We start from the raw sequence: 24,827 nt of genomic DNA, 5'->3' as shown, positions 1-24,827 counted from the left end.
TTTAAATGTAAGATTTGAGCGCATTCTCACAGGTTGGCAACGCGAACAGCTGATTATTAGGGTGACCGTTTTCCGCAACAGAGTATCTCAGAATATTCGAAAAGTATCTCAGCAATTTAGGCAAAGTATCTAAACTTTCAGTTACTACTAAATAAAAAGTTTGTTGATTGTTTACCTAGCTCAAGACATTATTTCAGATATTTATTTAATAAAACCGTAGTTTAGGATTATAAAATTAACTTGGACTTTATATAATGTCCCTCCCACTCGTATTCAGTTTGATAAAAATGAGTCATTGTGTTCGGATCTGCCTGCTTCCCAGTAGCCTGCAGTATGCAGTAGATCTCAGTCGAGCGCAGAAGCTGATCGTGATAAGAGGTATTCAATTAAAATTTTGTTTATCGAACACACCATGGACGGGGGCAAAGCAGTTTTGCATAGTTCTGATCTACCATACGAATATATATACGACGACGAAAAACACGTTTCAAACATGCCGGACTCCAAATTAAGTGTACGAAATATTTTGGAATCAGCTTACGCTTCTGCTGAAGACAAAATGATAACTAAAAAACTTTCGCGCTGCATTCCGCCGTATCCGCATGCTGTTCGAGTGAAAAATGGCGTTCGTGTTTATGAATACAGTGAAACCAGAAAACAGAGTTACAAATCAAGTTTATGGAAGGAGGCCTACAATGTGAGTAGGATTCGAAGAACACGTGCTGGACATTTTATATGCTTTATTTTAGATACTGCACCAGCGGTTGGATATTGCCGAGCCAATCGCAGCAAAGGCACACGTGAGAACGCAGATACATCCGTGTCTGCACAGGATCGCAGGTCTTCTAGATCCGGAAACTTGCATCAAGTGTCCGCGGTGTCATAAGTCCATTTTGTCCACCAAAGTTCTAAAAAGCTAGTGACGAATGCAAACAACCTTCAACATATATACATTATCTATTACTAAACTTCAATACTGATCTTCAATATATACTCAAATAAACATATTTTAAACAAAGAATGCAACTGCTCTTCAGGTGAATCATTTTGGGATTCACTTTCATTTTGGCGGGAAAGTATATAACACGTCATCAAAATCGGGACGGCGCTGCCACCTTGCTCTCGCTTTCGCATTAGAGATAATGGCGAGCCACTTGGATTTTGAATTAAGGAAAGAAAGAATACTACAAAGAATACTCATTTTCGGATTCGCTTCCATTTTGGCGGACAAACTTTATCAGTAAGCAAAGTGGCGTCTGCGCAAGAAGAAGAAACGAGAGAGGTAAACAAGTCAATGAAAAACAGCTGTTTGGAAAATGTGCGTGCCATGGTAGAAAGCTGTAGAGTGCCAGCAGGAGCGATGGTTACCAAATGCCTTTACAAATTTAAATATAAAAACTACTACTTATATAAGTACATTTACATTCAATGCATTTACAAAAGTAATAAATAAAATAATTGAAGCTAGCAAATCAATCAGCTTGTGACAGCCATCACTATGGCAACGATAGTTGGCAACGCTGCCATCGAACAGCTGTTAATGTTTGCCATTTTGGCGCGAAAACACCAGTGCAACAATTTGTTTATATATAATAGGATTTCAATCAATTGCTTGTTGGACTCTCGTTTGCAACCAGTATGGATCAGTATCCGGATGAAAACGAGGAGTTTGAGCTGCAATACCAAGACGAACTAGAGCTGCTCGAGGACTTGCCGGACGAGTTCAACGCGTACGATGGACCAAGCACATCCAAACAGGCGGCTGAAAAGCAAAAGGAAAACAGAGCTCCTGTTGCGGCACTAAAAGATAGCACCCGGCTTGGAAACTCCACACTGGGATCGCCACAGCTGTCGCAGATTACCTTTGGAACTAGCCAGTTGGTTGGGGAAGATGAGGCAGAAGGAACTTCAGCTGGAGGCCAGGTCAATCGGCGCCTTTTTGGAACGCCCAAAGGTCCACCGGTGGGCAGGGGCTGCTCCACACCCTTCCAGCGCATGCCCGCCATCCAGGAGCTCGAAAATACACAACTAACAAGCCGCTCCTTTGGTCTGGAAAAGGAAAATCCACCAGCTAATCAGCTCCAGGAAGTGGGTCTCAAAAATGTCAATAAGCGCCGCCTGGAACGCGATCTCTTCGGGGACATAGATGACCTTTTTCACGAGTCCTACGAAGATCCCATGGTGAAGAAAGCCCGAACCGAGGAGCAACGAGATCACGAGGCCATCGAAAGAATCCTCGAGCTGCGGCGCAAAATGCGAGAGTCCAGCAAAACTTTGCGAAAGGACGACGTTAGTCGCCTGAAGGCACTGCACGACTTCAAGATGAGAAACTTATCGTATGAGATCCCAAACTGGCCCTTCCAGGCCATTCAGCGCAGTGATCTCGAGCGGATCTACGTAAGATTCCACTCCGAGGACTATGAGCAAAGGCAATTGGATCTGATCAGTGCCAGGGGCGAGGTGGTGGGCAGTCTTTTGGGTGAGGCCAAGGAAAAGATCTGGCAGGAAGCCGGCGAAATAGTAAGTATCAGGAGATGTCATCAAAACCAAGTAATACTGTCATTTCCCCCTGCAGGTTTTGAGCCGCGCTACAGCCACAGAAGACGCAGATGTAACCATCGTAAATAGCAACGCCAATTCAGAGCCCGGACGCCTTTGGGTGGACAAGTACAAGCCGAGGAAATACATCGACCTGCTCTCCGATGAAATGACCAACAGAAGCCTGCTCTACTGGCTGAAAATGTGGGACAAAGTGGTCTTTGGCAAAGCCTTCCACAGCAAACGGGAACAAGAGGCGGTGACTGGAGAGGGCGGCACTGCTGGCGGAGCTGCCAACCATCTGAATAGCTTCAATAAGCGCACAGGCAAATTCGAATCCAATGGCGGCTGGCGGCAGCGCAAATCTCGCCAAGCTCTCAACACAAATGTGGATGCCTTGGGCAGACCCATGCAGAAGGTGGCGCTGCTATGTGGACCACCAGGTCTGGGGAAAACCACACTGGCGCACACGATCGCCCGACATGCTGGTTATAATGTCCGGGAGATCAACGCCTCCGATGATCGCAGTCCGGAGGCATTCAAACTGGCCTTGGAAAATGGAACTCAAATGTCTTCGGTTCTGAATGAAGACAAACGGCCCAATTGCATAGTTCTCGGTGAGCATATATCTTTTGAAATTGTAAAGCTATATACTTAACTAATATTTCCCTAGATGAAATCGATGGCGCGCCTCGTCAATCTATTGATTATCTGGTCAAGTTCATCAGCGATGCTGTTTACACCAAAGTTAAAGCCAAGGGCGCCAAAGCAGAGCACAACGTCTTGAAGCGACCCATTATCTGCATTTGCAACGATGTCTACGATCCCGCCCTGCGTCCTTTAAGGCAGGTGGCCTTCGTGGTCACGTTTCCGCCCATCGATGCAGCACGTCTGGCAGAAAGGCAATACCTTTTGTTTATATTTAAAATATAGTATATGTGCTGACAGCTATTATATCTTACTTTCAGATTAGTTAAAATTGCTTACAAAGAGCAGCTAAAGACGGACTTTGGTTCACTTATCGCGCTAGCTGAGAAATCCGGAAACGATGTGAGAAGCTGTATTTCATCCATGCAGTTTTTTAAGTGAGTAATTACCAAATATTTACACATTACTATACTAACGATAATTCATTTTGTAGTGCTCAAAAGCATAGTCTAACTCTGCAAGATGTACTGAACAATAATCTGGGACAAAAAGACAGACATCAAGGTCTGTTCGCCGTGTGGGATGCTATTTTTCGGGTGCGCTTTTGTGAGTTGCGTGTTTGTGGGTTATATTTAATGTTATTTCTGTTTTCAGATACAACGTCCGCGGAAAACCCTGCAGACAGACGCCAATAAGGTCGATGAGCCCGCCCAGGTCACCATGACAAACACGTCTGTGACAACACGAGTTCGCAATGTACTGGAGGTGGTCCACTCCAGTGGGGATTACGAAAGGTAATTATATAAAAATAGTAGAATGATATTTATATTTTCCTTTGCTTTTTAGACTAACGCAAGGCGTGTATGAGAACTACCTGCAACAGAAGATGCCCGATCCAAACTTTACGGGCGTGTGCGAAGCCCTAAAATGGTTTTGCTTCACAGATACAGTGCAGCATCAGATCAGCAGACAGCAGAACTACAGTGTGTACCCGTACCTGCAGTACGGTTTCGTCGCTTGGCATTTGCTGTTTGCCACACTGGCCTGGCCGAAAATCGCATTTCCCACGCGTGGCTTTGAGGTGAGCTGTTGAAAGTAAAAGAAACGAAACGAAACGATGACGATGAGGAGATGATGGCCCCGGGCCACATTATTTCTTTTCATCGCAGAGAGACTGCTTCTTTGAGGCAGGCTCATGATTTATGCAGGCGTCATTAGCCGGGGCAAACATCCCCGGCCAAGCCCTGTGGAAAGTGCATAATCAACACAATCAAGCCATGTAATTTCTTGTCCATTATGTGCCTCAAATGCAATCACAAGATTAATGAGACTCCTGCATAGATTTCGCACTGTTTGCTCAAGGACCAACCCTTTTTTGTATCCTTGCAGTTCCAGCAGAAGAGCACCAACCAGCGAAACATCTTTCAGGCCCTCTGCAAAGGTGTCACCACCTCTGCGCTGGGTGTGGGTCAGGGCGGAACTCTGCTCCTCGATACGGTGCCGCTGCTAAAGAGGATTCTATCGCCGCAACTGCGCTCCGTGGCGGTGCAGTTGCTATCGCCAAAGTGAGTACACCCGGATTACCTTGGAACATTCCTATAAGTGCATATTTAATTGACCTCAGGGAGCAACAGGACTTGCGTCACACCATCGAGGTGATGGTTGATCTCGGACTAACGTTTGTGCAGGTCAAGTCCCAGGAAGGACACTACGTCTTTCAAACCGAACCGGATCTCGATGCACTCAGTGCTTTTCCAGGTGCGTCTTCGGGAAGGGATGCAAAGCCTTCTTAAAGCTAAATTCGTTTCAATTTATCCTCAGGTTACACAGGTCTGACGCTTCCCTACTTTAGTCGCCAGTTGATAGCCCGCGAGGTGGACTTGGAACGGATACGACGGGCTGCCCCCAAGGGCGGTGCACCCTCAGCTCCAGCCGCAAAAAAGAAGACATCAGGAGCTGCAAAGCAGCTACCCAATCATTTGCAAACATTGAAGCCGAAACCAATTTCGGCCTCTAATATGCACAGTGCACCCAAGCAGCAGGTGAATCTATAAGCATTTGCATGCCTTGCATTTACTTAGCAGCAATTTACTTGCAAATTCTCGCCACTCTCAAAAGAAGTGCGCATATGCTTGGGTCAAACCTGAGTTCACGTTCCTTCCTCCTCCAAATGGTTTTCCTTTGCTGTTTAAGCCGAAGCTTTTTCCTCGTGGCAAATCCTTGCAAAGCTAATAACCCATAAGGGGATTCCAGCGGTATTGTCATTGGAGTCGTAATGTGGGATCAGCACAAACGAACATTTATTGCTCGTCTTAAGCGAATGCGACTGGGAAAGCTACTTTATGCTTTACTTCATGAGGGCTCTTACTTTTGGACTCTCTCTCTTTTGTCCAGAAAAATCTCGTTCAATTACCTTAAGTTTTTTTTGAATATTTCAAATAGCGTTTGGATTACTTTTCCTTTCAGCTCACTAAGGACTTTTTTGGCCGCATTACTCACAAATCGACTTCGACAAACTCAGCTGAAGAATGTAAGTTACTCGAATCTCTTCAATTTAGCATAATCCTTAAACATACTATTTTTTCTTTCAGCCAAAACGGATGCAATTGTGAAGAGTCCTATTTGGTATCGCTATAAGGAGGGTTTCAACAATGCCGTACGCAAAGATGTTCACATTCACGAACTGCTTTAACCCACTTCTATTGATTTCCCACTCAAGTCTTTTACCCTATTTATTATCTGAAATAATACACAAAAAACCATATATTTTTACAAGCCGGAAGTTGTATGGCAAAATGCATGGACTTGAACAGGGCATCGTTCTTTTATCTTTGATTGTTTGTGGGAAATTTACAAAGACAACTATAACTCCGCTCGTGCTGGGCTTTAATATGTATTACAAGTGATTGTAGTTGGCTGTGCTTTCCTTATCGCGGCTTTCGATGGGTTGAGCTCGGAAGTGTTCCCGATTGCCTCGCTTACTCAGTTGCCCGCCGCCAGTCCAGATGTCTCGACACAAGCCCGCGTCGGTGGTGCTAACGCTGCTGTTGGTGGTGCTGTTGGCGCTGATCCACCACCGCCGCACAGATGCCAGATTCGTGCCCGGTCCGCCTTCGATACCCAGTGAGTAGCCAGATCGACAGGGGGTGTCACAGAAGTAAAAGTTGTTACCATGCCGCAATTGATTGGTTTTTCCTTTCTGCGACCCCCAAAGAAGAGTTCGTTGAACATCAATAACTATTTACTCGTTAGGTATTTGCAAAAAACCACCGCCACGTTCGGAGGGCGTTTGTGCCATTGATATCGAGGGATTCTACTACGATCCGATAACATTTGACTGCAAGATGTACAAGATCGGGGCATGCCACTTGATTCGTGGCCAGAGTTTCGGCAGTCAGCAGGATTGCATTTCCACCTGCATCCATGGGATACGCCGGAATCATGACTTTTATCTGAACGAGTAATATAAATAAATACGTAAACAAATGTACCCATAATGAATGAGTTTGATTCGGTGAGAGTTGATCAAATCTTCGAGAGCGGCAACCGAATTGCGTCGAAATGCTTAGTCTCAGCTGGATGTCAATCATCCGCCCCGTTGACCTGTGACGTAATTGTGTATTTCCATATGCTCGCACTATCAAAACGTGCGAAATTCTGTGATTGTGCCTCGTTTGGCACGCAAAGTTACTTTGTTGAACATTGAAATGCGTCTTGTGATAATATATTCCTGTGCTACCCTATAACGAAAGGAGTCTGATAGTTCTGGTAACTCTTGGAATTGTAATTTATGTTGGTGAAAATAATAATATATATAGGAAAATTTATAAAAAATTCTGAATCCAACGAACATTTGTCAATGCAAATTTAAATTCATTGGCTTGCGCTATCTACAAGCCCAAGTAATATAATCGGCAAACAATGTTGCTCTTTGGCTTCACCCCATTACATCACAACAACAAATGTAATGTAGATGATTCAGATGCAGATAGATGTCGGCTATTTACTGAGGGCATAACTAGCTCGTTGCGTATACGTCACGTTGGCCTTATCAGCCTTGCACCTCTCTGCGTTCATCTTAGCCTTCTGCAACAGGCACTCGCCGGATTTAGCTGGAATTGGAGGAGAGCCAACCCTCAGTACGATCACCATCCCCCAACATCATCATCGATGATCAGACATGCAAAATCTCAGTTGGCGATGCTGACGTCTTATCAATCCAAACACACAGAGAACGATTTGTTGTTTTATTTAAATAAAACAATGTGTTCTAGCAAGTATAGGTAGTTTCAATGTGAAGCGCTGAATATACGTTTTAGTGGTAGGACATGAATTTGGACTAAGAATGGGAAACGAAGTTAAAAGTTTTGTTCAGTGTACGTTTTAATTCTCTCAGCAGAATTCGAATCAGCAGCAGAACTGCTGGCAGAGCGACTCCGATTACAAATGTGTGCCTCGGATGCCTTTTGTTCGAGGCTTCAAGTCGAGTTCGCGACTAGCCGTTTAGTCAGTGACCAAGTGTGTGGTGAACCAAATCCGCTTCTTCATCCATCGAAGAATTTTCAGAAATTCAAAACTGCGCAAAGTCCAAGAAAAGTTGCAATAGAACCCTAGAGTATTCCCTATCTGCATACCCAACTGCCAACAGCTGCCACAAATACTTAGCGCATTTTTTCGACTGGGTTTTTGCACTCTAGATGAACTTTGCCGTGCGATGAGTATAAAAAACTCATAAAATACAGCGAAATTGCAAAAAGACAATAAATAAATAAGAAAAGCAGACGGATCGGCCGATCATCCATATACTATAGGCTTTCAATCACTCTAGAATCGGACACATTCCGCACTGCCTCTTATATATGGCGAGCTGCTGCGCATTTGTGTTTGTCCTGAACCAGATTGACATCATCGGGGCCAGGGAGCAAAGCAGAGCTGCTCTACAGAGTTGACCAACTTGAGTCAGAGGACTCCATCGCTATCCATCCAGAGCACTTTCGAAAGTTCTGTAAAAATGGCCAACTACAGTCAGCTGAGAATCATCACTGGATTTTGTGTGATTTTGGCCGTTATGCTGGACCAACCATTCACTGCAGAGGCGGTTGTTCGTGAGTATTCAAAGATTTCTCATAATCAATGAGGAAAAATATTGAAAAAATGTTCAACATGGTGTTGGGTTATCTGCTTTTTGTTTTTCAACCTGTCAATGCCGAAATTCTGAGGGCAATGACTTCGGATTAACTTATCTATCAAACACCTCTTGATTGAAACTACACACAATATTTTTCTAAAAGTTAGCTAGAATTGTAATATATATAATATTTATTCCAGGAGATGCATGCCAGACGGCACCGAATAAGAACGTGTGGCTGTGTAGCCCAACTACCCTGGGCATATTTTTCGATCCGGAGACACAACGTTGTCGCTACATGGGATGCAGTAATCGAAAGCTGTTCTTAACCCTCGAAGACTGCGAAAAGATTTGCAACAATCCGCGGCACATCAAGCGGCGCAACCAATCAAAGGCCAATGAAACATCACATTGAATGCACCAAAGGAAAAGAAAATACCCTTCGTTGTTAATTGTCACGTGTCTTATTTAGTGGAATGTAATTATTATATTTTTATTTTGTACGGTGAAATTTGTTCAACCTGAGTTACAAACCAACCTTAATTACAAACAATCCCAGTTGGAGCTTGAACTTTTCTAATCCTAAGATTGAATGAATATCTAGGATGTTGCCTCAATAACACAACATAGAATATATGAAAACATAACCACCAGTTTGTAGTTTTTACCTATGTGTTTTGTTTTTAATTTCAATCGTAGTTATTGTAACTGTGACATTTCAGTTGACATTCTCAAATATCACGGCAGTTGAACTCGCACTCAGTTTTGGTGCTAAATCGATTATCATTACCGCCACATCCGCCGTAGATGAAGGGTTCGCAGTGGCGCTTTATGGGATTGTAGGCATAGCTCTCCACGTATCCGAAGCACCGACCACTGATCATGGGCTGCAGGCACAGTTTCACTACACAGATTATACAGATTATATAGATATCACCGATTAGTGGGTGCCATTACCTCTCTTGGAGGCCGCCCCTGAATGGTGCGGAATCAACAGGAGGAGGCCAACCAAAAGCCACTGCCAATGAGCCGGCATCATGACATCTAGACTTGGTGGTGATCGGAGGTCCCCTCGACTTCCACTTGCAGCGATACTCAACCGTCACGTTCTTGGGCCCACAACTCACTGAACCAGGCTCTCTGTGTTTACAAATGCCTTCAAATGCTCAGACCTCATACTCGTTTTTATAACACTTTTTCTTGCCAATATTCAACATTGACCAAGTTAACAAGTGGCAATGGTTTAGGCCAAAGCAAGAGTGGAATGCTCTTCCTATTAGCTGTCTTAGGTCTCGCGATTTTGATTTGCTTATGTATAAGTTAACCAAACATTTAATGTTCGTACCTTGTACATATGAAAAGTAATTCTGATGTCATGCTGGGTGTGATAATCGAAGCTCCCCATCACATACCCTACAGTGGCTCCCATAAAAATCAACGCTCGCGGAGATGACGTAAAAAGACTGAGCAGAAGGCAAAAAAAACATGTTCCGCATTTCAATTGGCAGCTCAACAGCAACAAAAGCGGCTCTGCCAATACTTTGCAATCAACTACGACTTGGTAAGGTGTTTAGATTGACAGCGAGAAACGCGTTTTCAATTTCAATATAAGATTCGCTTTCAACTTCAACCAGTGCAGCCCATGATATTAAAACAAAATAAGCAATATATTACAGATCTTTATTTTAGAGGTGCTGCCAATCAAATAGGGGAACCGATAGAAAAGTCTTGCACTTGAAAATGCCCTTCTCAAATTGAGTGTCCAATTCATTTGGTCAAGTAATAGATGCCGTTTTGGCGTTTCTTCCAACTGCACAAATATGTCTCTAGTTTAGTAATTAAACGCTGCTGACGACGGGGGCCAATTAACGTCCGGGGCTCAATTATTTCAGGCAAATTAAACAGCTAACTGAATTGTCGCCCCGCACATCTGACATTTTGGCCACTCAATCAGGCCCGAAATGTTCGACCCTTTCATGTGTGCTAATGAATAAATAGCACGGCAGTTTGACAGGGCCCAAACTCCTGGCATTCCTCGAGCATTGGAATTATCGTTACATCATCATCGCCGAGCGATAATTCAATTTGCACTGCGAATTAACACCTGGCATCGTTTCAGTTTCTGTTTCTCCTGCTGACCATCTTGGCTTGTCCAGCGTTCTGGCCCTAATGTGGCTCTAATTATCGCCCTTGCCCAGAACTTGAGTCCTTTCCCATCCTGTCAGCACACAATGCAACTTTAATGAGCCCCACAAAGTGCCACACACGCACAGAATAATGGAAAATGGACCTATCGGACATGGCCCTGACATTCGAATTTATTATGCAAATTGTTTGCAGTTTATGGCTCAGTTTGGGGTGTGGAGTAAGATACGTTATGTATTGGTATTCAGTTTTATTAAATTCAAGATGTAATTCGTCCAAACTGTACGTCCTGTTACCCTTTTCTATGATCTTCAAATATCTATACAATTGGCTTTGCAGTCCTCCAATCGTTTGAAGAAGTTACCCCTTCCGGAGCAGTCACCAGTTATCCTTACACACCTATGCTTCCTCGGTATGTAGGCGAAACCCTTGCACTTTCCCACAAAAGAGGCCTTTATGCCACAGATGGCTATAACACAGGAATGTTTGGGTCAAAAACGATATGGAGTAACCATATTTCATAAAACTTACGGTTCTGCGCGGTTATCAAAGCACATAAACAAGATAAAATGAGCGCCATGTAGATCGATCTCATTTTTATATATTTAATTCCGGTTTCTTTTTCCTAGCTTAATGATATTAATATTCTGAAGTAGGTGTACCGATAATAAAAAAAAAAAGTGTAATATCGGTGGCTAATTAAATTGGTTCAACCTTGAAAAGAATTATACTATGCAGACCAAAACCAATTGCTCATAGTAGTTATGTGAATATTTATACATATTATTATAATTGTATTTCATAGTCTGTTCTTACTTTCTAATAACAAATGCATCATTAGGGCATGTACAATCATTTATGTCACTGAATATACTTTAAGCATGTGTATTCGCAGGATTCTTTGTCAAAGAAATAGTTGCCACTTGCCATACACCGAAGGACAATTCGACGACATACATTTCTACGAGAATCATAGGTGTATCCATGGGCCTTAACATTACAAGGTCCATAAGACCGAGGGGACTGATAGCACTTGTCAGGAGCTAAGTGAAATTAAAAAGACTGAGTAAAAGTGTTATTCTTAGCACTTACAATCTCTATATGCCATCACAATCCCTAAAAGGGTAAATAATAATACAAAAGCACAAAACGATCTCATTAGCAATGAGTGAAACAACACAAAGAAAATGGAAGCAGGTTTATATAGACTGAAAATATCTGAAAATAGGAAGTACCTTTAACTAATTAAATTAGCTTCAGGTGTTGCTAGAAAACAATTCTGTTCTGATTGCAATTTTTTCTTGAAAATATTTTCAGCGAATAATAGAATGCAATTTTAGTTCCCAAGATTGAGAGCAAGTATATATTTGTACCTTGCACATTCTAATATAAATGACTATTTTTCTCGCTCGATGATTTCAAGGTAATATTTTGTTTTGCAAGTTGATTCGCAGGATGCTTTGTCATCGAAAAAGTTATCCCTTGCATCACATTGGCCAGAAATTCTACGGCATTTGTTTGCGGAAGCTATGAAAGTAAATCCACTCTTGATTTTTCTACACCATCCAAAGAAAGTGGCATCAAGATGGCAGACAGCTGGAGTAAAGGAATATTTTTAAAAATGATTTTAAATGTTTTCCTTTGGAACTTACAATTTCCATATCCCATTTCGAACCCAAAAAGGGAAATTAATAAGACAAATATATAAAACGACCTCATCTCCAAACAACGAGCTCTGATCAACTGACAGTGTTTTTATACATAGACAACTAATAGAATTAGTTCTGGATATTACATACTTAAAATTTTTTGCAAATAACGGGGGCTCCATAAAATTGAAAACAGATCTTATTGCTTGCACATGTCTTCGCACTTCTCAAGATTTAAAACAAATCTTATTGCTTGGACATGTCTTCGCACTCCTCCTCAAAATTAAAAACAAATCTTATTGCTTGCACATGTCTTCGCACTCCTCTTTTTTGCTAAAATGATTTCCATTTAGAAGGCATCCCTGCCAGAATACACAGTCGTTTTTATATTCAACATAGGAATAGAGGTCTGTCAGTTCCAGGCATGATCCTTGGACAAAAGGTTCAAGATTACAAACCGCTGAGAGAAGGTATTACATTATTAAGTGTTAATTAATAATGAATAGTGCTCATTTGGACTCACTGCCATTTATGTCCGCCGTTAAAGCTAATATTGTACAGATCAAAATATATACTTTCATCCTCAATGTGTGTATATTTTGAATCAACGTTAAAAACTCTGCTGAAACTACCAACATCGGGCAATAAGTTTACCTTTATCCTTTTTATTAATTACCCGAAACTAATTAATTGGGTTTGGAATTATGTAAAATATTGGCCATGCAAATGGGAAGTAAATTATTGTGTTTAGGTTATTAGGGTATGAGAAAGAATAATTATATTACAACTACAAATTTTATATCAAAAATTAAATGATTCATTAAACATTCAGACTGTCAAAAGTTAAGAATAATGTAATAGCACAAAAATAAAGGCCAGCAAAAAGTAGGCAATCTTTTTACAACACCATGAGGGTATTCCATCGCACGGCAAAGAATATCTGCTATCAATACCTGCTAGTATTTATTATATTATAAATAAATAACAATCAGAATTTTATCACGTTATTCAAAGTTGCTCAACTTTATTTTTGCACAGATCTTCGCAAATTGCTTTAGTTTGAAACCTATTTTCGTTGCCACCACAGCCTCCGTATGAGAACTCCAGGCATTCGTTTTTGTCTGGGTGATAGGAAAACCAATTCGAGTAGTGTGCACAGGACATAATTTTTCCAAAGCCATTAGCCGCAGGCATAAGTTGACATATTTCTTAATATATAATTATTTTATACATTTAAGGAGTGTCATTTAATGATGAAATACACACTAACCATCTGCTGATTCCGCATTAACACCAGCTAATGCAATGAATAAATATAATATATTGATAAACATCTTTTTCCCGGTAAAACTAAGTTTGAATTGAAGAACTTTCTAGTGGAAGATGTCTTTATAATTCTATAATTCGCAATAACCTGGCTTAAAGTGTGCCTAATTTGAAAAGTCTACAGTTTTCTTTTAAGTGATAGGGTATCGCTTTTTGTTTATTTTATTCAATTCATGTATGTATTATTATTATGCGAGCACTATGAATTTGAAAATGCGTTGCTATTATGTGCTATCTGTTTGCTCTGTTGAAATGAAGTAATTAATCTCGCCAGCGTTCAACACGGCGTATGCGCAATGCGAGCTTAACTCACACATGGATGAGCAGAGAGTGAGCAAATGATTTAATTTGAACGTAATTGGTCGTCTAAGCACAGCATATAGAACTGGAATATAGAACATTCGGACCAGTTCAGTTCACAGTCGTTGCTTTTAACGTTCAGTTATCAGGTTCCAAGCACAAAATGCTTCTGCGTATGACCCAGTTTTTCTGCCTCGGGGCACTCGTATTGCTAAGTCTTATGCAACTTACGCAGGCAGTAGCCACTCCCAATAATAATAATAATAATAACAATATTAAACCGAAGGCTGTGGTTGAAGTGCAGCCTGGAAATCCATCGGGAAATAAGCCTGCAGTTGCCACAACCACAACTACAATCAAACCACAGAGACTCGTACCAGGTATGTTTATTTATGAACTAATCTAAAAACTTATATTTCTAAAGCTTGGATCTTTATTAAATCCCTTCATTTATAGATCCCAAATGCCTGCAGCCCTTGGAGGTTGGTCCATGTCGCATGAGCCTAGAAAGGTTCTACTACAACAAGGATAAAAAAGCCTGCGAGACCTTCAAGTACGGAGGATGTCGTGGCAATGACAATCGTTGGGGATTCCGACAAACTTGTGAGGAGGCTTGTATCCCCAAAAAGTAAACCATTGATGGCGGTTAAAAAATACGAGATTGTTTGCAAATTGTAAATGCTAGGTGAAATTATTTGTTGTTGTATATTAAAATAATTACTTGAAATTGGTTTTTGCTAATGCGAAATATAAACTTTTTATAGTTAACTAATTAAACGCACGTAAGCTGTATATAATTGAGTGCTCTATTCTCCACTGATAAAAGAAATGGAAGATTACTTGATTATTAGAAAATAGCTTATTATGATTACTAGAAACATTTCTTAACCAGACGGTTTATCCATTTCTTCTGAAGCTCCAAAGCTTACCCCATTCGTTAGATACACAAAAAACTTCAACCGTCAGTTAACCAGTTTATAGGTAATTCAGTTAGATTCCCATTCCGCCTCCTAAACGTGATTTGGCTGGCTAAAATTGTCACACCGATCCGGAAGCCACTTGGAATATGATTTTATGGCCAGCATTATGATTGACTTGCGTTGGTGCGTTGAACTGCAACTGAAGGTTGGGCCGCGAAAGCTTCTCGAGAGCTGTCAGTGCCAGGTGATATGGATATGGACGTGGATATAGACGTCAGAGAGGCACCGCCGTGATTTACATGCGGCGACGAATCAGTTGGACAAACAAGCTTGCGCTCCGATAAATGAAGTGCACAAAAAGAGGCAAAAACGGTGGGCAAAAACCCAGTTGAGTGAGTATAGTACGTGAGTAAATCAGTTCGGACGGATAGTATTTAAGCCACAATATCCGAGCGGACCGAAATCATTCGCTCATCATCCACTCAACGGACTCGCAATGTGCTTCAGATATAGCTTCATAGTATTCGCGGCTGTTCTGCTCCTGGCAGCCGGAATTCGGGCAGCTCCCTCGGATGTCGTCGTGGAGAAGGCGGATGATCCCGCGGTGACCAATCCCCTGCCGGATGCCAGTGAGCTCACTGTTCCGGAGGACTGCCATCAGCCCAAGGAAACCGGTCGCTGTTTCGCTCTGTTCTACCGCTATGCCTACAATGTGGATACCCAAACCTGCGAGGAATTCGTCTACGGAGGATGTGCTGGCAACAAGAACAACTTCGAATCCAAGGAGCAGTGCGAACAGGCCTGTCTGGGAAAGTCGGCGGGTTCCTCCGCGGACTCAACCACCGAACAAAACAGCGAAGTGGCCACAGAAGTGGCCACCTCGTCTTAAAAAATTGTAGTTCCTTAGTTTGTAATTTATTTGTCATCCAACTTCATCAGCCTTTTCAAAGCATTTCTTCACTGAGTTGATTATTCGAATAATTTGATTATAATTTTAAATAAATATACCATTGTGATTTATATATCTAATTCGTTTTATTCGCACACCTGGTACTAGCAGTACAGTGTGTAGATACATTTGTAAGTGTCAGAAGTGGCATGTTATTAATTGCGAAACCCGTCAGACTCACAAAAACTTGAGTCATGAATACACGATCTTAATTAATCTTGGGAACTAAACAGTGTAAACAATAATTTCGATAAAATATGACTACTTTTATAATGTAATGGTTCTTACTGGTGTGTCTGTGTACTTAAATCGCATAGACTCTGAAAACAAAATGTATAAATATATTACACAAGCAAAAGAGTAAATACATGAAATTTGGGAGACAATCGGACAAACAAAACACTTCCGAATGACAAATCGGTGCCTAATCGTGTTTACTTTATTCAGAACGTAGTTCCTAGATTTATTTGCTATTCCGGCATTAATTTCAGTACAAACACTAACACATACACTGTACTCGAAGTCTCGTCTGTTTATATACCAATTTCACGAGAACTCGTTAATGAACCGAAAGTTCATGAGCACATAGATAAGATCCCCAGCCGATATGTAGTTCCCATCTGCCTATCGGCATGGCGTATATAACCTAGTGCTACACCTCCGATTGCCATTAGTCGTTCCACGGAAGCTGGGAGATATACATAGTTTTCAAAATCGCAATCAGTATGAAGTTCATTGCTGCCGTCTGCTTGATGTTCGCCCTGGTGGCTGTGGCCCTCGGCCTCAAGGATCGTAAGTTGGGAGCTGCTCAGGAAATCGAAACCCTTGTAATTCACATTCTCTTTCTATTAGCCATCTGTGGACTGCCCGCTGGTGTTGATGGCAATGGTCTCATCAAGTGTTCCGCTTTTATGCCAAGCTTCAGCTATCATCCCGAATCCAATTCGTGCGAAAAGTTCATCTACGGCGGATGTGGTGGCAATGACAACCGATTTGGATCCCAGGAGCTCTGCGAACAGAAGTGCAAGGAATAAATTTGACCTCTATGCTATATAAAATATTCAATAAATGATTCTCGATACGTAACTTTTTGTACGATTTTTTGTACCTTTGACATCATTTAACATCACAGCCAAAGTTTAAGTTGCTGAATTAGTTAAGAGACTAGAAAATGTTCACCGACAAAAATTGAGAATTTTCATACGGAAGTGGAAGACTGAAAAACTGAGAGAGGGAGGCAAATGAGAGCAAAGTCATTTGCAATCTGAGAATGTCAATCTGAGTATGATTAGCATTATACGATCTTAGCTATATATTAAGGTAGAAATTCTTAAATCGAGATCGTTTTCCTCTGAGTGTGTTTAATTATATTATAGTATCAACTGAAACATTTAAGTGGGATATTTAAAGACTTCTGAAATGGACCTATCAAATGACTCACACCTCATATGAAATATTTTATGGAGTTTTTGCCATGGTCTTTGTAAGTGTGACACCGTTTATCCTATCGATAAGAGAAAACACATCCATAATTACAACACTTGTTGAGCTCATTGTATACTTCATATGATAATACAATTTTAATGTGAGGGGCTTTCCCTTTCAAGCGGCCAGTAAACAAAGTCGTTTCTGGGAAGCCGACGAATGTAAACAATGCGGCAAAAATATTTACATAGATCGGTGCAAATTTTTGTGGAGATTTCCCAGTCGTATGTGAGCTTGATTTGTTTGTCGTACAATCACAGTGTTTAATGGAATCGGCGATTAGCGGAGAGTCAATGCAATGGCGTGGCTATATATAAAGCTACTTTAGCCATTCAGCAGTTCAGTTTGTTCTCATCGCAATCGACTAAAGGTTTTAAACATCTCTGAACTATGAAGCTGTTGATATTGGTTTTCGTGTTTGTCGCTTTTGTGGCCAACGCCTTGGCCCTGAAAAGTGGTTGGTTCCTAACTGTTCATAACTCAACTTGGTTTGTAATTTGAAATTTTTGTTAGCAATCTGTGGTCTACCCCATTCCCGAAACGGAGATGGCATAATCTCCTGTGAGGCCTATATACCCAGTTGGTCCTACGACGCCGATCGAAACGAATGCATCAAATTTATCTACGGAGGCTGCGGAGGCAATAACAATAGATTTGATTCGAGGGAAATCTGTGAAGACAAGTGTTTGCAATAAAATTAGGTGAATCAAAAATCGAAAGCTTATGTATTTCAGTTAGGCATGGGCATGTACTTAATGTGGCGCAGCTACTTTTTGATTTGCTAGCTCTATCTGAACTGAGACTCCCGACTTGGGTCATAATCGTATAAGATTAATTCAAAATATTAAAAGTCCGGACAAACATTTACACTTTGCATTCCCGATGGGCATAACTTGATCTACGGCGGATTCGGAGAGACGTTGTTTTCGAATCTCAAGTTCAAATGAGGCTAGTGGTTCTTGGCTGTTTGCTGCTGGCACTGGAGACAGTTAGCTGGTGTCTCAAAGATCGTGAGTTTAATTAATAAAATGTAATAAAATGTTTGTGTAATATGATCATTTTCATTAGCTATCTGTGGACAACCGCCTGAAGTAAATGGCAATGATTTCATTAAGTGCGCTGGAAGTTTTGAAAAGTTCATTTACTATCCACATATAAATACTTGCCGAAAATTTGAATACGGCGGCTGTCTTGGAAATGATAATAGTTTCAATACCCTAGAGAAATGCCATAAAAAGTGCCAAGTAAATTTTTATACATTGCTATCGTGCTAAAAGTCATGAATAATTATTAAAAAACCCTTGAGTATATAAATCTTTCTGTGTTTGTTTCAAAATGTTCAATGTTCTTGGGCGGTATGCGGTCATTTTTTTTGTAATGAGGAGGCTATACAAAACCCAGAACATGGTGTGGATGGTTTAGTTTAGTCCATATTATACAGAAATCTGTGGCCTTTCCCACTCTCGGAGGAGAGTTATATACCAAGCAAAGTTGCGAAGAAAAGTGCTTTGAATAAAATGGAACTGAAACTAATTAACTAATTAGCTTAACCTGTAAAATTTAATTTGGTTCACATTTAATGGTATGCTAATTATATGGTTATAAAATACGCGACTCGCTTCATTTTGGGTCTCAGAATTTCTTTGCCCAAGACAGCCAAGGGTCCACAAATTTTTCTCCATGAAGCTGCTGATTCTTCTTTTTGTGTTCATCGCCCTTGCAAGCAATTCTTTGGCTCTGAAAAATGGTAAGCTCATATTATTTCATATGACATCTGATTTCTCCATTTTAACAACTGATGATTGTAGAAATTTGCGGATTACCCAAAACCTCTACAGGCGGCTGCAGGGCACATATGAGGTTCTGGACTTATGATTCCCAAGCGAACAAATGCGTTTTCTTCACCTACGGGGGATGTGGACGCAACGGAAATTCATTTAATTCGGAGGAAGCGTGTATAGATAATTGCGTGGAGTAATATCTTTACTATTATATCTGTAGAACAAAGATTTACGTTACAGATTCTTTAATCTTCATTGGGTTTTCCTATTTCTAAGATTTTAAAAGACCTCTCGACCTCATTACTTATTACGACTGTGAAATCCTAAATTGTTCACACTTAACGGAAAGCTGTATTAATACGAGTATAAAATACGCGACGCGGTTTGCTTAGGCTTTAAAGTTTTGTTGACTTAGTTAGTTAAAGGTTCCCAATATTTTTCACCATGAAGCTGCTGTCTTCTTTTCGTTTTCGTCGCTCTTGCAAGCAATTCTTTGGCTCTGAAAAATGGCAAGCTCAAATTACCTTGTTTCATAGTTGATCGCCCCATTTCAACTATTTAATGTTTTATTGTTTTATTTGTAGAAATCTGTGGATTACCCCCTGCCGCTAATGGCCTTTGCTTGGCACGTTTCCGTCGCTGGTCTTATGATTCTCAATATAACGTATGCTTTCCATTTACCTACGGAGGATGTCAGGGCAACGAAAATTCATTTGAGACCCAGGAAGAGTGTATGGCTAAGTGCGTGGAGTAATATCTCTACAAAGATATCTGTATCTATGATCTGAATGTATACGTACGAAACACAATACAAGGCTCGTTTATGTTTGAGAAACGTTTAGTTAGCCTTACAAATCATCATTTAAGAGCACGAAACTTTTTGAAACGAAGGGAAGGCACAAATCTAAGCTTGATTATTTAATCTAGCCCGAAGTACATACTTCATAATTCACTATTTAATGTACAAATAGATTTACTGGACTGACATCTGCACTTATGTGCCAGTTCATAGCTATCTGCCCACTTTCTATATAAGGCCTGCAAGATAAGCCAAAGCTATATTCCTCCCGATTTCTGCGTATATGTACACCTCTATAAAAAGCTGGTGAGGCAAAGTCTGGCCCATCATAGTTCAACTGGAGTTTTGTCGAAAATGAAGTATATCGGCTTTGTCGCCATCGCCTTTCTGCTGAGTCTGTCCAGCAGTCGTTTTTGGGTGCATGCTAAACCGGGTGAGTAGGAATCTGATTGCTCCAGGGCATGTTAAACCATGGATGATTCCCGATCTTACAGAGATGTGCCAGCAGCCTTCTTCGATGGTGGGCATGGCGCAGGACGGAGCTGCCTGCATGGCTTTTATGCCGGCCTGGACCTATGACGCCTCCAAAAACGCCTGCACCGAGTTCATTTTCGGTGGCTGCGGTGGAAACTCCAATCAGTTCAGTACCAAGACTGAATGCGAAAAGGCCTGCAAGGACTAAAGAATTACGAAAACAGGTTCACATCTCCACATCTGGGGCAAAACCCACGACCTAAAACAAAACAATCTTGTAACCTAAAAGCCAAAACAAACAGTCGGCAATCTTGTTTCGCAAAATTGCAAACAAAATAAAAACGTTACTCTACCATCAAGGTTTGTTGTTTTTGCCAGTTCTCAAGAGACCTGACCCTCGTCGATTGATAACCGATCCGGTTTGGGCCTATAGTATATAATGCGACCAACATCTCGGATCGGTCAACAGTTCGGTTTGAGGTCTCAGTAACGCAAGTCCAAGCAAAATCAACATGAAATACCTAGCAGTTTTTGCCATCTGCTGTCTTGTGGCATCAGCCTTTGCTGCTTTGAAAAACCGTAAGTAAAAGCGGAGAAAGCGGTCAAATTTGCAAATACGGTTGGCAAACCTATCTGAAGTACAGAATGGCTTCGAATCCCTTATGTAATTTGCGTGTTTCTAAAAATCGTGTTTCAAACTGAACTTGCAGCAATCTGTGGCGAGCAGTTTGGCGTCAAGGGTACTTGCCGTTCCCTGCAACCCATGTGGACGTATCGCCCAGATACAAACGAGTGCATCACCTTCCAATACTCCGGCTGCCAAGGAAACAACAACCTATTCCACAAGGAATCGGAATGCGAAGAGAAATGCAAAATTTAAGTGCCCATTTAGTCGTGAATAAAGTTGGAAGGTCGGTTTTGTTATCCTAATGTGATCATCTTTATTGTTTTCTTTATGAACTCGTTTAATATTTATTAATATTGGTTTGGCGGTTACTATACTTAGTGTTCGATTCAGTGCCATAGGCTAGGCTAAATGTGTTCGATTCGTCGTTAGCTATATCTATATGCTGTAGTTTATAGGTATATATTGCATTAGATTTTGTATATATGTTCATATGCATTTGCGTGTTAATTAATATTGTTAATCATTGGAGTTTTCCTCGGCTGTTGCTGATTATGTTGGGTTCAATCAGGGGTTATCGTTTCGCAATCTAACTGCCACAAACAAACAACAGCTAATTATCATTCTAACGTACCTAAGATTTTATTGAAGTGCATCTGTTTAATTGTTTTTTTTTTAATTTTTTGCCTTTTGTGTATACTTGGTTCAATTAAAGATAGGCCAGAGCTTATTCTACTATTAAACTTTAAAATGTTTTCATTGTTTATTGTTACAAACGGGCTGGTTTAGGTATTTCATTTCAAAGATTTTCTCGGACTTTGATTGTAGGCCAAAGAAAATGGCGTGGAAATTATCTGACCTAAAGTTTGTACAATTCTATAAATCTGGAAAATAAAATACCCAGCCTTTTCATTGCACACTCTGTTCGATTTTTCCTCTGTCAACTCTTGTTTATTCTATTTTGGTCAGCACCACGTTTCCATTCAATGAACCCGATCCTGCGATCGCTCCTGATCCTGGAGAGCCCTCCGTAGCTGCCACGCCCCCTGATGACTGCTGCGTGGGCGTGGTTGGTGGCGACAATGTGGCATGTTGCTGCTGTTGATATGCCACTGCCGATTCGGCCAGATCCAAGAGAGCGACCGATGATGTGCCTCCTGCCGAACCAGATCCTGAACCAGATCCTGAGCCCGGGCCCAGGCCATTCATGGTCATGTCCTGAGCCTCGTGCTTCATTCTCATCGTGTTGTTATTGTTGTGATTGACCACATGCTGCCCCAAGGCCGGGTGGTGGGCGAAGGACAGAGGTGGCAAGTGGAGGCCCGGAAAAGCCAATCCTGCAGCAGCTGCCGCGTGCAGCGATTGCAAAAGTGCCGCCGAATGCTCCTGCGCCTTCCGCCGCAGCTCGGCCACCGAATTGGACCGCGGATCATGACCGGAGCCCTGGCCGGAGGACTTTGGTGACTCCGGCGAACTGGCCGCCGAGCTGCTGCTGACCGGAATGCTCAGTGGAGCCACCACCGATGAGCCCGGTGGCGGCGGGGGCTTCAGGGAGCAGCATGAGCACAGGCTCTGAAATGGAGAGACGCCTAAAAAACAAAGAAATATAAATATTTATTATTTATTTAAGATTAGGTACAAAATATTCTTTCTAGAAAGCAGATAATTTTATTGGTTGCTTTGATTCGATTATGCAGATTGTTAGAAACTGCAGATTTGATTGATATCGAATTAAAAGTACAAAAATAAATAGATTAATTTCACTGAATTGCCTTTAATTGGATTTGCTGATTTTCAATTCTATTTAACTGGTCCTAAATTCAAGTTGTACTACGCAATGTGTTATTAAATTAATATTTTGTCAAGGCAGCAGATTTGATTTTGATGTATCTCTTACACTCAGTCTAATTTGATTAGACTGAAGTGATTCGGCTTAACTTTGCCACTGATCGATTGGACAGACTCACCTTTCAGGCCCGGGAAAAGCGGCTGATGGGTGAACTGGGCGGCCAAGTGGGGTGGCAGGAAAAGGGGTGGGTGGTTGGCGCTCCGCTGGGCCGCCGCTGCCGCCGCCGCTGCTGCCACGGCGCTCTGCTCACTCAGAACGGGACGAAAGCCGCAGTTGCTGAAAGTAAACAAATTAGAGAAACAAGTTATTAAAAATTATATAACATGGGCTCTGCTCTAGAAAAATTGGAACCATCTGTTTATTTGCGGAGACCAAAGGCGTAAATACAATATATAAAAACTGAAAATGAAACACCGCAGCACGCAAGCCAAACAAAAACAGCAAACACAGTTTTAATTAACGCTTAATTGAAATAAATTAAAACATTTTTATGCGTAATTGCATTATTATTAATGAACCCAAATATTTTGTATGAACGATGGCGGGGGCGGGGGCAACACCCCAGTTGTCATTTTTGTGATCGTTTTAATTGAATAATATATTACGCTTAGTCGCATGTCAAGGCAAATGGGAATGAATAAAAAACGAAACAGACACACAGACACCCCAGCCAAACAATAAAAAGCATTTATTGCAATTTGAAAATTTTAATTGCTAAGTGAGATAACGTTTGTGGAACTGGTAAATTCCTATGAGTAGCATAATCCCCATTAATAAAATTATGGAACATAATATATAAATACATTTTTATTAGAAATAATTGTGTTTAATCAACGAGAGCAAAACTTCAACTTCAGTAAGTGAAAAAAAAATGCTATTTCCATTTGTTCAAATTTACATTAGGCCTGCGGCAGCTGAGGGAAAAGTGTCTAAAATTTGATAATTCCTGCAAAAGATGGGGCTGGCTCTGTGGTCATAACAAATCTCTGGAAATGCTAATCGAGTTGGGGGACTTACGAGGACTTTCCAGCGCGGAAAATGACAGGCAGACCTCGCGAATGTCGACCACAACCACCGAGAGCAACGGACCACAATCGTCGCGGCCACTGTCGCTTTTAATTCTCTTCGCATTTCACTTTTCATTTGTCCTCCTGCCAGAACAATTTTCCCCTCCATTTTCCTAAGCTTCTCATGTTTCTGGCTTTCCCTTAGCCACCCACAGTTTGTCGTGATTTTTGTCGAGTTTTTCTCGTTTCCTTGCTTTTTTCGGCAGTTGGAAAAACGCAAAACGCTTGGCCGCTTGAAACGGAATTTTCAATGAGGTAATTGGATTTTTTCCTGTGTTCCACAATGATGGTTTTGTCAATTTTCAATTTTTGTTTTCATTTTGAGTTAGAACTTGAAATGGAACAAATAGAGCGCTCTTTGAGATTGGAAAATCCCTAAACACAATTTAAGGAAATATATGTTTATGTTCTGAAAGAAACTCAAAACTCAAAAGTTCAAAATATCTATAAACTTCTAAAGTAACTAATGGAATTTTTGGAAGAAATATCCTTCTTATGGGAAAGTCAGCTATTCATCTCATATATACATTTCTCCCACTTGCCCCTTGGCTCCTAATTAAGCTCCGAGCCAAAAAGCCAGTCCAGATGAGAAAGCTCAAATAGCAGCCATAGGAAAAACAACGAAGGCAAACACTCTGGCGTAGACAGCACCGCCCCCTTCCCCCTTTTTGGACCCAACCCTCTCTAGTTGCGAAAAAAGCAGTAAACTTAAATGTTTGCGTATAATTAAGCACTCATCCTTTGGTCGTAATTAAATTTTGCATGTGCACATCCAGCAGATGCTGGATGTTGGATGCTGGATGGACCCGAGAGTCTGCAGCTCGGGGCTTCGTTCTAGAATAGCTCTCTCCTTTTTCGCCCCACGTTGCCGCCTCTTTTTAACCCCTGGCAGCCCCATCTCTCTTTGCCAGATAAGCCTCTCTCTTTCGCTCTTCTTTTTTTTTGGGCACTAGCTAAAATATGCTAATTGCTATAGGCGACTTTGCACTGCGAGATATACATACTAACTACAGATGAATATTTATAATTAATTATTCATAATTATATATTTAAAATTTTTAGTTGTTAGTGTTTCAAAATAATTGCTGATTGACTATTACAAACATGTAGGGCGTACAATTTTTTCCAGTGCTTGAAGCTGAGA

The 24,827-nt window shown here is 41.2% G+C and overlaps 20 protein-coding genes across 23 annotated transcripts in view; 13 read left to right on the top strand and 7 right to left on the bottom strand.

The window, feature by feature from the left end:
- Positions 1 to 219: 219 nt before the first annotated feature.
- LOC6613278 lies at positions 220 to 1,021 on the top strand. The gene is made up of 2 exons (XM_002037719.2): positions 220 to 697; positions 750 to 1,021. The coding sequence occupies exons 1-2, from the start codon at positions 413 to 415 to the stop codon at positions 918 to 920; spliced, it is 456 nt and encodes a 151-aa protein (XP_002037755.1). The 5' UTR covers positions 220 to 412; the 3' UTR covers positions 921 to 1,021.
- A 534-nt stretch (positions 1,022 to 1,555) lies between these two features.
- LOC6613277 (chromosome transmission fidelity protein 18 homolog) lies at positions 1,556 to 6,001 on the top strand. The gene is made up of 12 exons (XM_002037718.2): positions 1,556 to 2,520; positions 2,576 to 3,155; positions 3,212 to 3,440; positions 3,507 to 3,623; positions 3,680 to 3,782; positions 3,841 to 3,980; positions 4,033 to 4,267; positions 4,576 to 4,751; positions 4,811 to 4,944; positions 5,008 to 5,228; positions 5,653 to 5,716; positions 5,778 to 6,001. The coding sequence occupies exons 1-12, from the start codon at positions 1,639 to 1,641 to the stop codon at positions 5,876 to 5,878; spliced, it is 2,982 nt and encodes a 993-aa protein (XP_002037754.1). The 5' UTR covers positions 1,556 to 1,638; the 3' UTR covers positions 5,879 to 6,001.
- A 160-nt stretch (positions 6,002 to 6,161) lies between these two features.
- LOC6613276 lies at positions 6,162 to 6,683 on the top strand. Its single transcript, XM_002037717.2, has 2 exons — positions 6,162 to 6,309; positions 6,439 to 6,683. The coding sequence occupies exons 1-2, from the start codon at positions 6,192 to 6,194 to the stop codon at positions 6,648 to 6,650; spliced, it is 330 nt and encodes a 109-aa protein (XP_002037753.1). The 5' UTR covers positions 6,162 to 6,191; the 3' UTR covers positions 6,651 to 6,683.
- A 1,023-nt stretch (positions 6,684 to 7,706) lies between these two features.
- Positions 7,707 to 8,967, top strand: LOC6613275. Its single transcript, XM_002037716.2, has 2 exons — positions 7,707 to 8,291; positions 8,515 to 8,967. The coding sequence occupies exons 1-2, from the start codon at positions 8,198 to 8,200 to the stop codon at positions 8,727 to 8,729; spliced, it is 309 nt and encodes a 102-aa protein (XP_002037752.1). The 5' UTR covers positions 7,707 to 8,197; the 3' UTR covers positions 8,730 to 8,967.
- A 5-nt stretch (positions 8,968 to 8,972) lies between these two features.
- Positions 8,973 to 9,452, bottom strand: LOC6613274 (chymotrypsin inhibitor SCI-III). The gene is made up of 2 exons (XM_032722316.1): positions 9,272 to 9,452; positions 8,973 to 9,218 (listed from the first exon to the last, which is right to left on the bottom strand). Exons 1-2 carry the CDS (start codon positions 9,351 to 9,353, stop codon positions 9,046 to 9,048), a joined length of 255 nt encoding a protein of 84 aa, XP_032578207.1. The 5' UTR covers positions 9,354 to 9,452; the 3' UTR covers positions 8,973 to 9,045.
- A 1,223-nt stretch (positions 9,453 to 10,675) lies between these two features.
- LOC116802302 (kunitz-type serine protease inhibitor stephenin-2) lies at positions 10,676 to 11,147 on the bottom strand. Its single transcript, XM_032726385.1, has 2 exons — positions 10,991 to 11,147; positions 10,676 to 10,928 (listed from the first exon to the last, which is right to left on the bottom strand). The coding sequence occupies exons 1-2, from the start codon at positions 11,052 to 11,054 to the stop codon at positions 10,771 to 10,773; spliced, it is 222 nt and encodes a 73-aa protein (XP_032582276.1). The 5' UTR covers positions 11,055 to 11,147; the 3' UTR covers positions 10,676 to 10,770.
- An 11-nt stretch (positions 11,148 to 11,158) lies between these two features.
- On the bottom strand, positions 11,159 to 11,742 carry LOC116802301 (kunitz-type serine protease inhibitor kunitoxin-Tel1). Its single transcript, XM_032726375.1, has 2 exons — positions 11,552 to 11,742; positions 11,159 to 11,502 (listed from the first exon to the last, which is right to left on the bottom strand). The coding sequence occupies exons 1-2, from the start codon at positions 11,616 to 11,618 to the stop codon at positions 11,321 to 11,323; spliced, it is 249 nt and encodes an 82-aa protein (XP_032582266.1). The 5' UTR covers positions 11,619 to 11,742; the 3' UTR covers positions 11,159 to 11,320.
- A 51-nt stretch (positions 11,743 to 11,793) lies between these two features.
- On the bottom strand, positions 11,794 to 12,189 carry LOC116802300. Its single transcript, XM_032726363.1, has 2 exons — positions 12,112 to 12,189; positions 11,794 to 12,055 (listed from the first exon to the last, which is right to left on the bottom strand). Exons 1-2 carry the CDS (start codon positions 12,176 to 12,178, stop codon positions 11,856 to 11,858), a joined length of 267 nt encoding a protein of 88 aa, XP_032582254.1. The 5' UTR covers positions 12,179 to 12,189; the 3' UTR covers positions 11,794 to 11,855.
- On the bottom strand, positions 12,180 to 12,817 carry LOC116802298 (kunitz-type serine protease inhibitor conotoxin Cal9.1d). Its single transcript, XM_032726357.1, has 2 exons — positions 12,632 to 12,817; positions 12,180 to 12,568 (listed from the first exon to the last, which is right to left on the bottom strand). Exons 1-2 carry the CDS (start codon positions 12,744 to 12,746, stop codon positions 12,405 to 12,407), a joined length of 279 nt encoding a protein of 92 aa, XP_032582248.1. The 5' UTR covers positions 12,747 to 12,817; the 3' UTR covers positions 12,180 to 12,404.
- Positions 12,536 to 14,515, top strand: LOC6613273 (kunitz-type serine protease inhibitor bungaruskunin). Its single transcript, XM_002037714.2, has 3 exons — positions 12,536 to 12,578; positions 13,709 to 14,114; positions 14,191 to 14,515. Exons 2-3 carry the CDS (start codon positions 13,898 to 13,900, stop codon positions 14,364 to 14,366), a joined length of 393 nt encoding a protein of 130 aa, XP_002037750.1. The 5' UTR covers positions 12,536 to 12,578; positions 13,709 to 13,897; the 3' UTR covers positions 14,367 to 14,515.
- Positions 13,113 to 13,454, bottom strand: LOC116802303. Its single transcript, XM_032726396.1, is given in 3 exon segments — positions 13,113 to 13,199; positions 13,201 to 13,316; positions 13,379 to 13,454. Coding segments are annotated over 3 exon segments (267 nt in total). The 5' UTR covers positions 13,443 to 13,454.
- A 530-nt stretch (positions 14,516 to 15,045) lies between the features above and the next one.
- On the top strand, positions 15,046 to 15,676 carry LOC6613272 (early lactation protein). Its single transcript, XM_002037713.2, has one exon. It carries the CDS (start codon positions 15,151 to 15,153, stop codon positions 15,541 to 15,543), a length of 393 nt encoding a protein of 130 aa, XP_002037749.1. The 5' UTR covers positions 15,046 to 15,150; the 3' UTR covers positions 15,544 to 15,676.
- A 590-nt stretch (positions 15,677 to 16,266) lies between these two features.
- On the top strand, positions 16,267 to 16,689 carry LOC6613271 (male accessory gland serine protease inhibitor). Its single transcript, XM_002037712.2, has 2 exons — positions 16,267 to 16,395; positions 16,456 to 16,689. The coding sequence occupies exons 1-2, from the start codon at positions 16,329 to 16,331 to the stop codon at positions 16,635 to 16,637; spliced, it is 249 nt and encodes an 82-aa protein (XP_002037748.1). The 5' UTR covers positions 16,267 to 16,328; the 3' UTR covers positions 16,638 to 16,689.
- Positions 16,690 to 17,426: 737 nt separating this feature from the next.
- Positions 17,427 to 17,955, top strand: LOC6613270 (male accessory gland serine protease inhibitor). 4 transcript variants are annotated; one of them, XM_032723272.1, is made up of 3 exons: positions 17,430 to 17,545; positions 17,602 to 17,789; positions 17,874 to 17,955. In XM_032723272.1, the coding sequence occupies exons 1-2, from the start codon at positions 17,479 to 17,481 to the stop codon at positions 17,781 to 17,783; spliced, it is 249 nt and encodes an 82-aa protein (XP_032579163.1). In that variant the 5' UTR covers positions 17,430 to 17,478; the 3' UTR covers positions 17,784 to 17,789; positions 17,874 to 17,955. The 4 variants fall into 4 exon arrangements, with proteins under 4 accessions (XP_032579168.1, XP_032579163.1, XP_032579159.1 ...); XM_032723268.1 differs by having other exon boundaries at positions 17,855 to 17,955; XM_032723277.1 differs by lacking the exon at positions 17,874 to 17,955 and having other exon boundaries at positions 17,427 to 17,542; positions 17,602 to 17,807.
- Positions 17,956 to 18,012: 57 nt separating this feature from the next.
- LOC116801778 (hemolymph trypsin inhibitor B) lies at positions 18,013 to 18,402 on the top strand. The gene is made up of 2 exons (XM_032723249.1): positions 18,013 to 18,098; positions 18,157 to 18,402. The coding sequence occupies exons 1-2, from the start codon at positions 18,032 to 18,034 to the stop codon at positions 18,360 to 18,362; spliced, it is 273 nt and encodes a 90-aa protein (XP_032579140.1). The 5' UTR covers positions 18,013 to 18,031; the 3' UTR covers positions 18,363 to 18,402.
- Positions 18,403 to 18,705: 303 nt separating this feature from the next.
- LOC116801784 (boophilin-G2-like) lies at positions 18,706 to 19,118 on the top strand. The gene is made up of 2 exons (XM_032723290.1): positions 18,706 to 18,835; positions 18,897 to 19,118. Exons 1-2 carry the CDS (start codon positions 18,769 to 18,771, stop codon positions 19,064 to 19,066), a joined length of 237 nt encoding a protein of 78 aa, XP_032579181.1. The 5' UTR covers positions 18,706 to 18,768; the 3' UTR covers positions 19,067 to 19,118.
- A 205-nt stretch (positions 19,119 to 19,323) lies between these two features.
- LOC6613269 (hemolymph trypsin inhibitor B) lies at positions 19,324 to 19,735 on the top strand (the record flags this gene model as incomplete). The annotated part of the gene is made up of 2 exons (XM_032723309.1): positions 19,324 to 19,378; positions 19,454 to 19,735. Coding segments are annotated over 2 exons (225 nt in total), but the record flags the coding sequence as incomplete, so codon positions are not given.
- Positions 19,736 to 19,969: 234 nt separating this feature from the next.
- LOC6613268 (male accessory gland serine protease inhibitor) lies at positions 19,970 to 20,501 on the top strand. Its single transcript, XM_002037709.2, has 2 exons — positions 19,970 to 20,101; positions 20,163 to 20,501. Exons 1-2 carry the CDS (start codon positions 20,023 to 20,025, stop codon positions 20,348 to 20,350), a joined length of 267 nt encoding a protein of 88 aa, XP_002037745.1. The 5' UTR covers positions 19,970 to 20,022; the 3' UTR covers positions 20,351 to 20,501.
- A 96-nt stretch (positions 20,502 to 20,597) lies between these two features.
- Positions 20,598 to 21,072, top strand: LOC6613267 (male accessory gland serine protease inhibitor). Its single transcript, XM_002037708.2, has 2 exons — positions 20,598 to 20,721; positions 20,853 to 21,072. Exons 1-2 carry the CDS (start codon positions 20,655 to 20,657, stop codon positions 21,020 to 21,022), a joined length of 237 nt encoding a protein of 78 aa, XP_002037744.1. The 5' UTR covers positions 20,598 to 20,654; the 3' UTR covers positions 21,023 to 21,072.
- Positions 21,059 to 24,827, bottom strand: part of LOC6613266 (homeobox protein aristaless) — a 29,312-nt gene continuing 25,543 nt past the window's right edge. The window contains exons 7-8 of the mRNA XM_002037707.2: positions 22,735 to 22,892; positions 21,059 to 22,356 (exon numbers count right to left, since the gene is read on the bottom strand). Of these exons, the coding sequence (XP_002037743.2) occupies positions 21,719 to 22,356; positions 22,735 to 22,892 (796 nt within the window). The 3' untranslated portion in view covers positions 21,059 to 21,718. The remainder of the gene's footprint in view (positions 22,357 to 22,734; positions 22,893 to 24,827) is intronic.

The sequence above is a fragment of the Drosophila sechellia genome, chromosome 2L, assembly GCF_004382195.2.
Source record: "Drosophila sechellia strain sech25 chromosome 2L, ASM438219v1, whole genome shotgun sequence".
NCBI lineage: Eukaryota > Metazoa > Arthropoda > Insecta > Diptera > Drosophilidae > Drosophila > Drosophila sechellia.
The sequence above is the reverse complement of the archived record's forward strand: the minus strand, read 5'-3'. Positions and strand labels throughout refer to the sequence as shown.

What these genes read in the sequence shown, in the direction of transcription:
- LOC6613267 (XM_002037708.2), top strand. Translation starts at nt 20,655, where the DNA reads ATGAAATACCTAGCAGTTTTTGCCATCTGCTGTCTTGTGGCATCAGCC. An exon ending in CTTTGCTGCTTTGAAAAACC is followed by an intron (nt 20,722 to 20,852) that starts GTAAGTAAAAGC and finishes CTGAACTTGCAG; the next exon opens with CAATCTGTGGCGAGCAGTTT.
- LOC116801778 (XM_032723249.1), top strand. Translation starts at nt 18,032, where the DNA reads ATGAGGCTAGTGGTTCTTGGCTGTTTGCTGCTGGCACTGGAGACAGTT. An exon ending in TAGCTGGTGTCTCAAAGATC is followed by an intron (nt 18,099 to 18,156) that starts GTGAGTTTAATT and finishes CATTTTCATTAG; the next exon opens with CTATCTGTGGACAACCGCCT.
- LOC6613276 (XM_002037717.2), top strand. Translation starts at nt 6,192, where the DNA reads ATGTCTCGACACAAGCCCGCGTCGGTGGTGCTAACGCTGCTGTTGGTG. An exon ending in CGGTCCGCCTTCGATACCCA is followed by an intron (nt 6,310 to 6,438) that starts GTGAGTAGCCAG and finishes TTTACTCGTTAG; the next exon opens with GTATTTGCAAAAAACCACCG.
- LOC6613277 (XM_002037718.2), top strand. Translation starts at nt 1,639, where the DNA reads ATGGATCAGTATCCGGATGAAAACGAGGAGTTTGAGCTGCAATACCAA. An exon ending in TCATCCATGCAGTTTTTTAA is followed by an intron (nt 3,624 to 3,679) that starts GTGAGTAATTAC and finishes TTCATTTTGTAG; the next exon opens with TGCTCAAAAGCATAGTCTAA. An exon ending in TGTGGGATGCTATTTTTCGG is followed by an intron (nt 3,783 to 3,840) that starts GTGCGCTTTTGT and finishes TTCTGTTTTCAG; the next exon opens with ATACAACGTCCGCGGAAAAC.
- LOC116802302 (XM_032726385.1), bottom strand. Translation starts at nt 11,054, where the DNA reads ATGAGATCGATCTACATGGCGCTCATTTTATCTTGTTTATGTGCTTTG. An exon ending in TTTGATAACCGCGCAGAACC is followed by an intron (nt 10,929 to 10,990) that starts GTAAGTTTTATG and finishes CCTGTGTTATAG; the next exon opens with CCATCTGTGGCATAAAGGCC.
- LOC116802300 (XM_032726363.1), bottom strand. Translation starts at nt 12,178, where the DNA reads ATGAGGTCGTTTTATATATTTGTCTTATTAATTTCCCTTTTTGGGTTC. An exon ending in CGAAATGGGATATGGAAATT is followed by an intron (nt 12,056 to 12,111) that starts GTAAGTTCCAAA and finishes CCTTTACTCCAG; the next exon opens with CTGTCTGCCATCTTGATGCC.
- LOC116802301 (XM_032726375.1), bottom strand. Translation starts at nt 11,618, where the DNA reads ATGAGATCGTTTTGTGCTTTTGTATTATTATTTACCCTTTTAGGGATT. An exon ending in TGTGATGGCATATAGAGATT is followed by an intron (nt 11,503 to 11,551) that starts GTAAGTGCTAAG and finishes AATTTCACTTAG; the next exon opens with CTCCTGACAAGTGCTATCAG.
- LOC116802298 (XM_032726357.1), bottom strand. Translation starts at nt 12,746, where the DNA reads ATGTTGGTAGTTTCAGCAGAGTTTTTAACGTTGATTCAAAATATACAC. An exon ending in AACGGCGGACATAAATGGCA is followed by an intron (nt 12,569 to 12,631) that starts GTGAGTCCAAAT and finishes ACCTTCTCTCAG; the next exon opens with CGGTTTGTAATCTTGAACCT.
- LOC6613270 (XM_032723272.1), top strand. Translation starts at nt 17,479, where the DNA reads ATGAAGCTGTTGATATTGGTTTTCGTGTTTGTCGCTTTTGTGGCCAAC. An exon ending in CGCCTTGGCCCTGAAAAGTG is followed by an intron (nt 17,546 to 17,601) that starts GTTGGTTCCTAA and finishes AATTTTTGTTAG; the next exon opens with CAATCTGTGGTCTACCCCAT.
- LOC6613274 (XM_032722316.1), bottom strand. Translation starts at nt 9,353, where the DNA reads ATGATGCCGGCTCATTGGCAGTGGCTTTTGGTTGGCCTCCTCCTGTTG. An exon ending in AGGGGCGGCCTCCAAGAGAG is followed by an intron (nt 9,219 to 9,271) that starts GTAATGGCACCC and finishes TAATCTGTGTAG; the next exon opens with TGAAACTGTGCCTGCAGCCC.
- LOC6613278 (XM_002037719.2), top strand. Translation starts at nt 413, where the DNA reads ATGGACGGGGGCAAAGCAGTTTTGCATAGTTCTGATCTACCATACGAA. An exon ending in TATGGAAGGAGGCCTACAAT is followed by an intron (nt 698 to 749) that starts GTGAGTAGGATT and finishes GCTTTATTTTAG; the next exon opens with ATACTGCACCAGCGGTTGGA.
- LOC6613268 (XM_002037709.2), top strand. Translation starts at nt 20,023, where the DNA reads ATGAAGTATATCGGCTTTGTCGCCATCGCCTTTCTGCTGAGTCTGTCC. An exon ending in TTGGGTGCATGCTAAACCGG is followed by an intron (nt 20,102 to 20,162) that starts GTGAGTAGGAAT and finishes CCGATCTTACAG; the next exon opens with AGATGTGCCAGCAGCCTTCT.
- LOC6613273 (XM_002037714.2), top strand. Translation starts at nt 13,898, where the DNA reads ATGCTTCTGCGTATGACCCAGTTTTTCTGCCTCGGGGCACTCGTATTG. An exon ending in ACCACAGAGACTCGTACCAG is followed by an intron (nt 14,115 to 14,190) that starts GTATGTTTATTT and finishes CTTCATTTATAG; the next exon opens with ATCCCAAATGCCTGCAGCCC.
- LOC6613272 (XM_002037713.2), top strand. Translation starts at nt 15,151, where the DNA reads ATGTGCTTCAGATATAGCTTCATAGTATTCGCGGCTGTTCTGCTCCTG.
- LOC116801784 (XM_032723290.1), top strand. Translation starts at nt 18,769, where the DNA reads ATGAAGCTGCTGATTCTTCTTTTTGTGTTCATCGCCCTTGCAAGCAAT. An exon ending in TTCTTTGGCTCTGAAAAATG is followed by an intron (nt 18,836 to 18,896) that starts GTAAGCTCATAT and finishes TGATGATTGTAG; the next exon opens with AAATTTGCGGATTACCCAAA.
- LOC6613271 (XM_002037712.2), top strand. Translation starts at nt 16,329, where the DNA reads ATGAAGTTCATTGCTGCCGTCTGCTTGATGTTCGCCCTGGTGGCTGTG. An exon ending in GGCCCTCGGCCTCAAGGATC is followed by an intron (nt 16,396 to 16,455) that starts GTAAGTTGGGAG and finishes TCTTTCTATTAG; the next exon opens with CCATCTGTGGACTGCCCGCT.
- LOC6613275 (XM_002037716.2), top strand. Translation starts at nt 8,198, where the DNA reads ATGGCCAACTACAGTCAGCTGAGAATCATCACTGGATTTTGTGTGATT. An exon ending in CACTGCAGAGGCGGTTGTTC is followed by an intron (nt 8,292 to 8,514) that starts GTGAGTATTCAA and finishes TATTTATTCCAG; the next exon opens with GAGATGCATGCCAGACGGCA.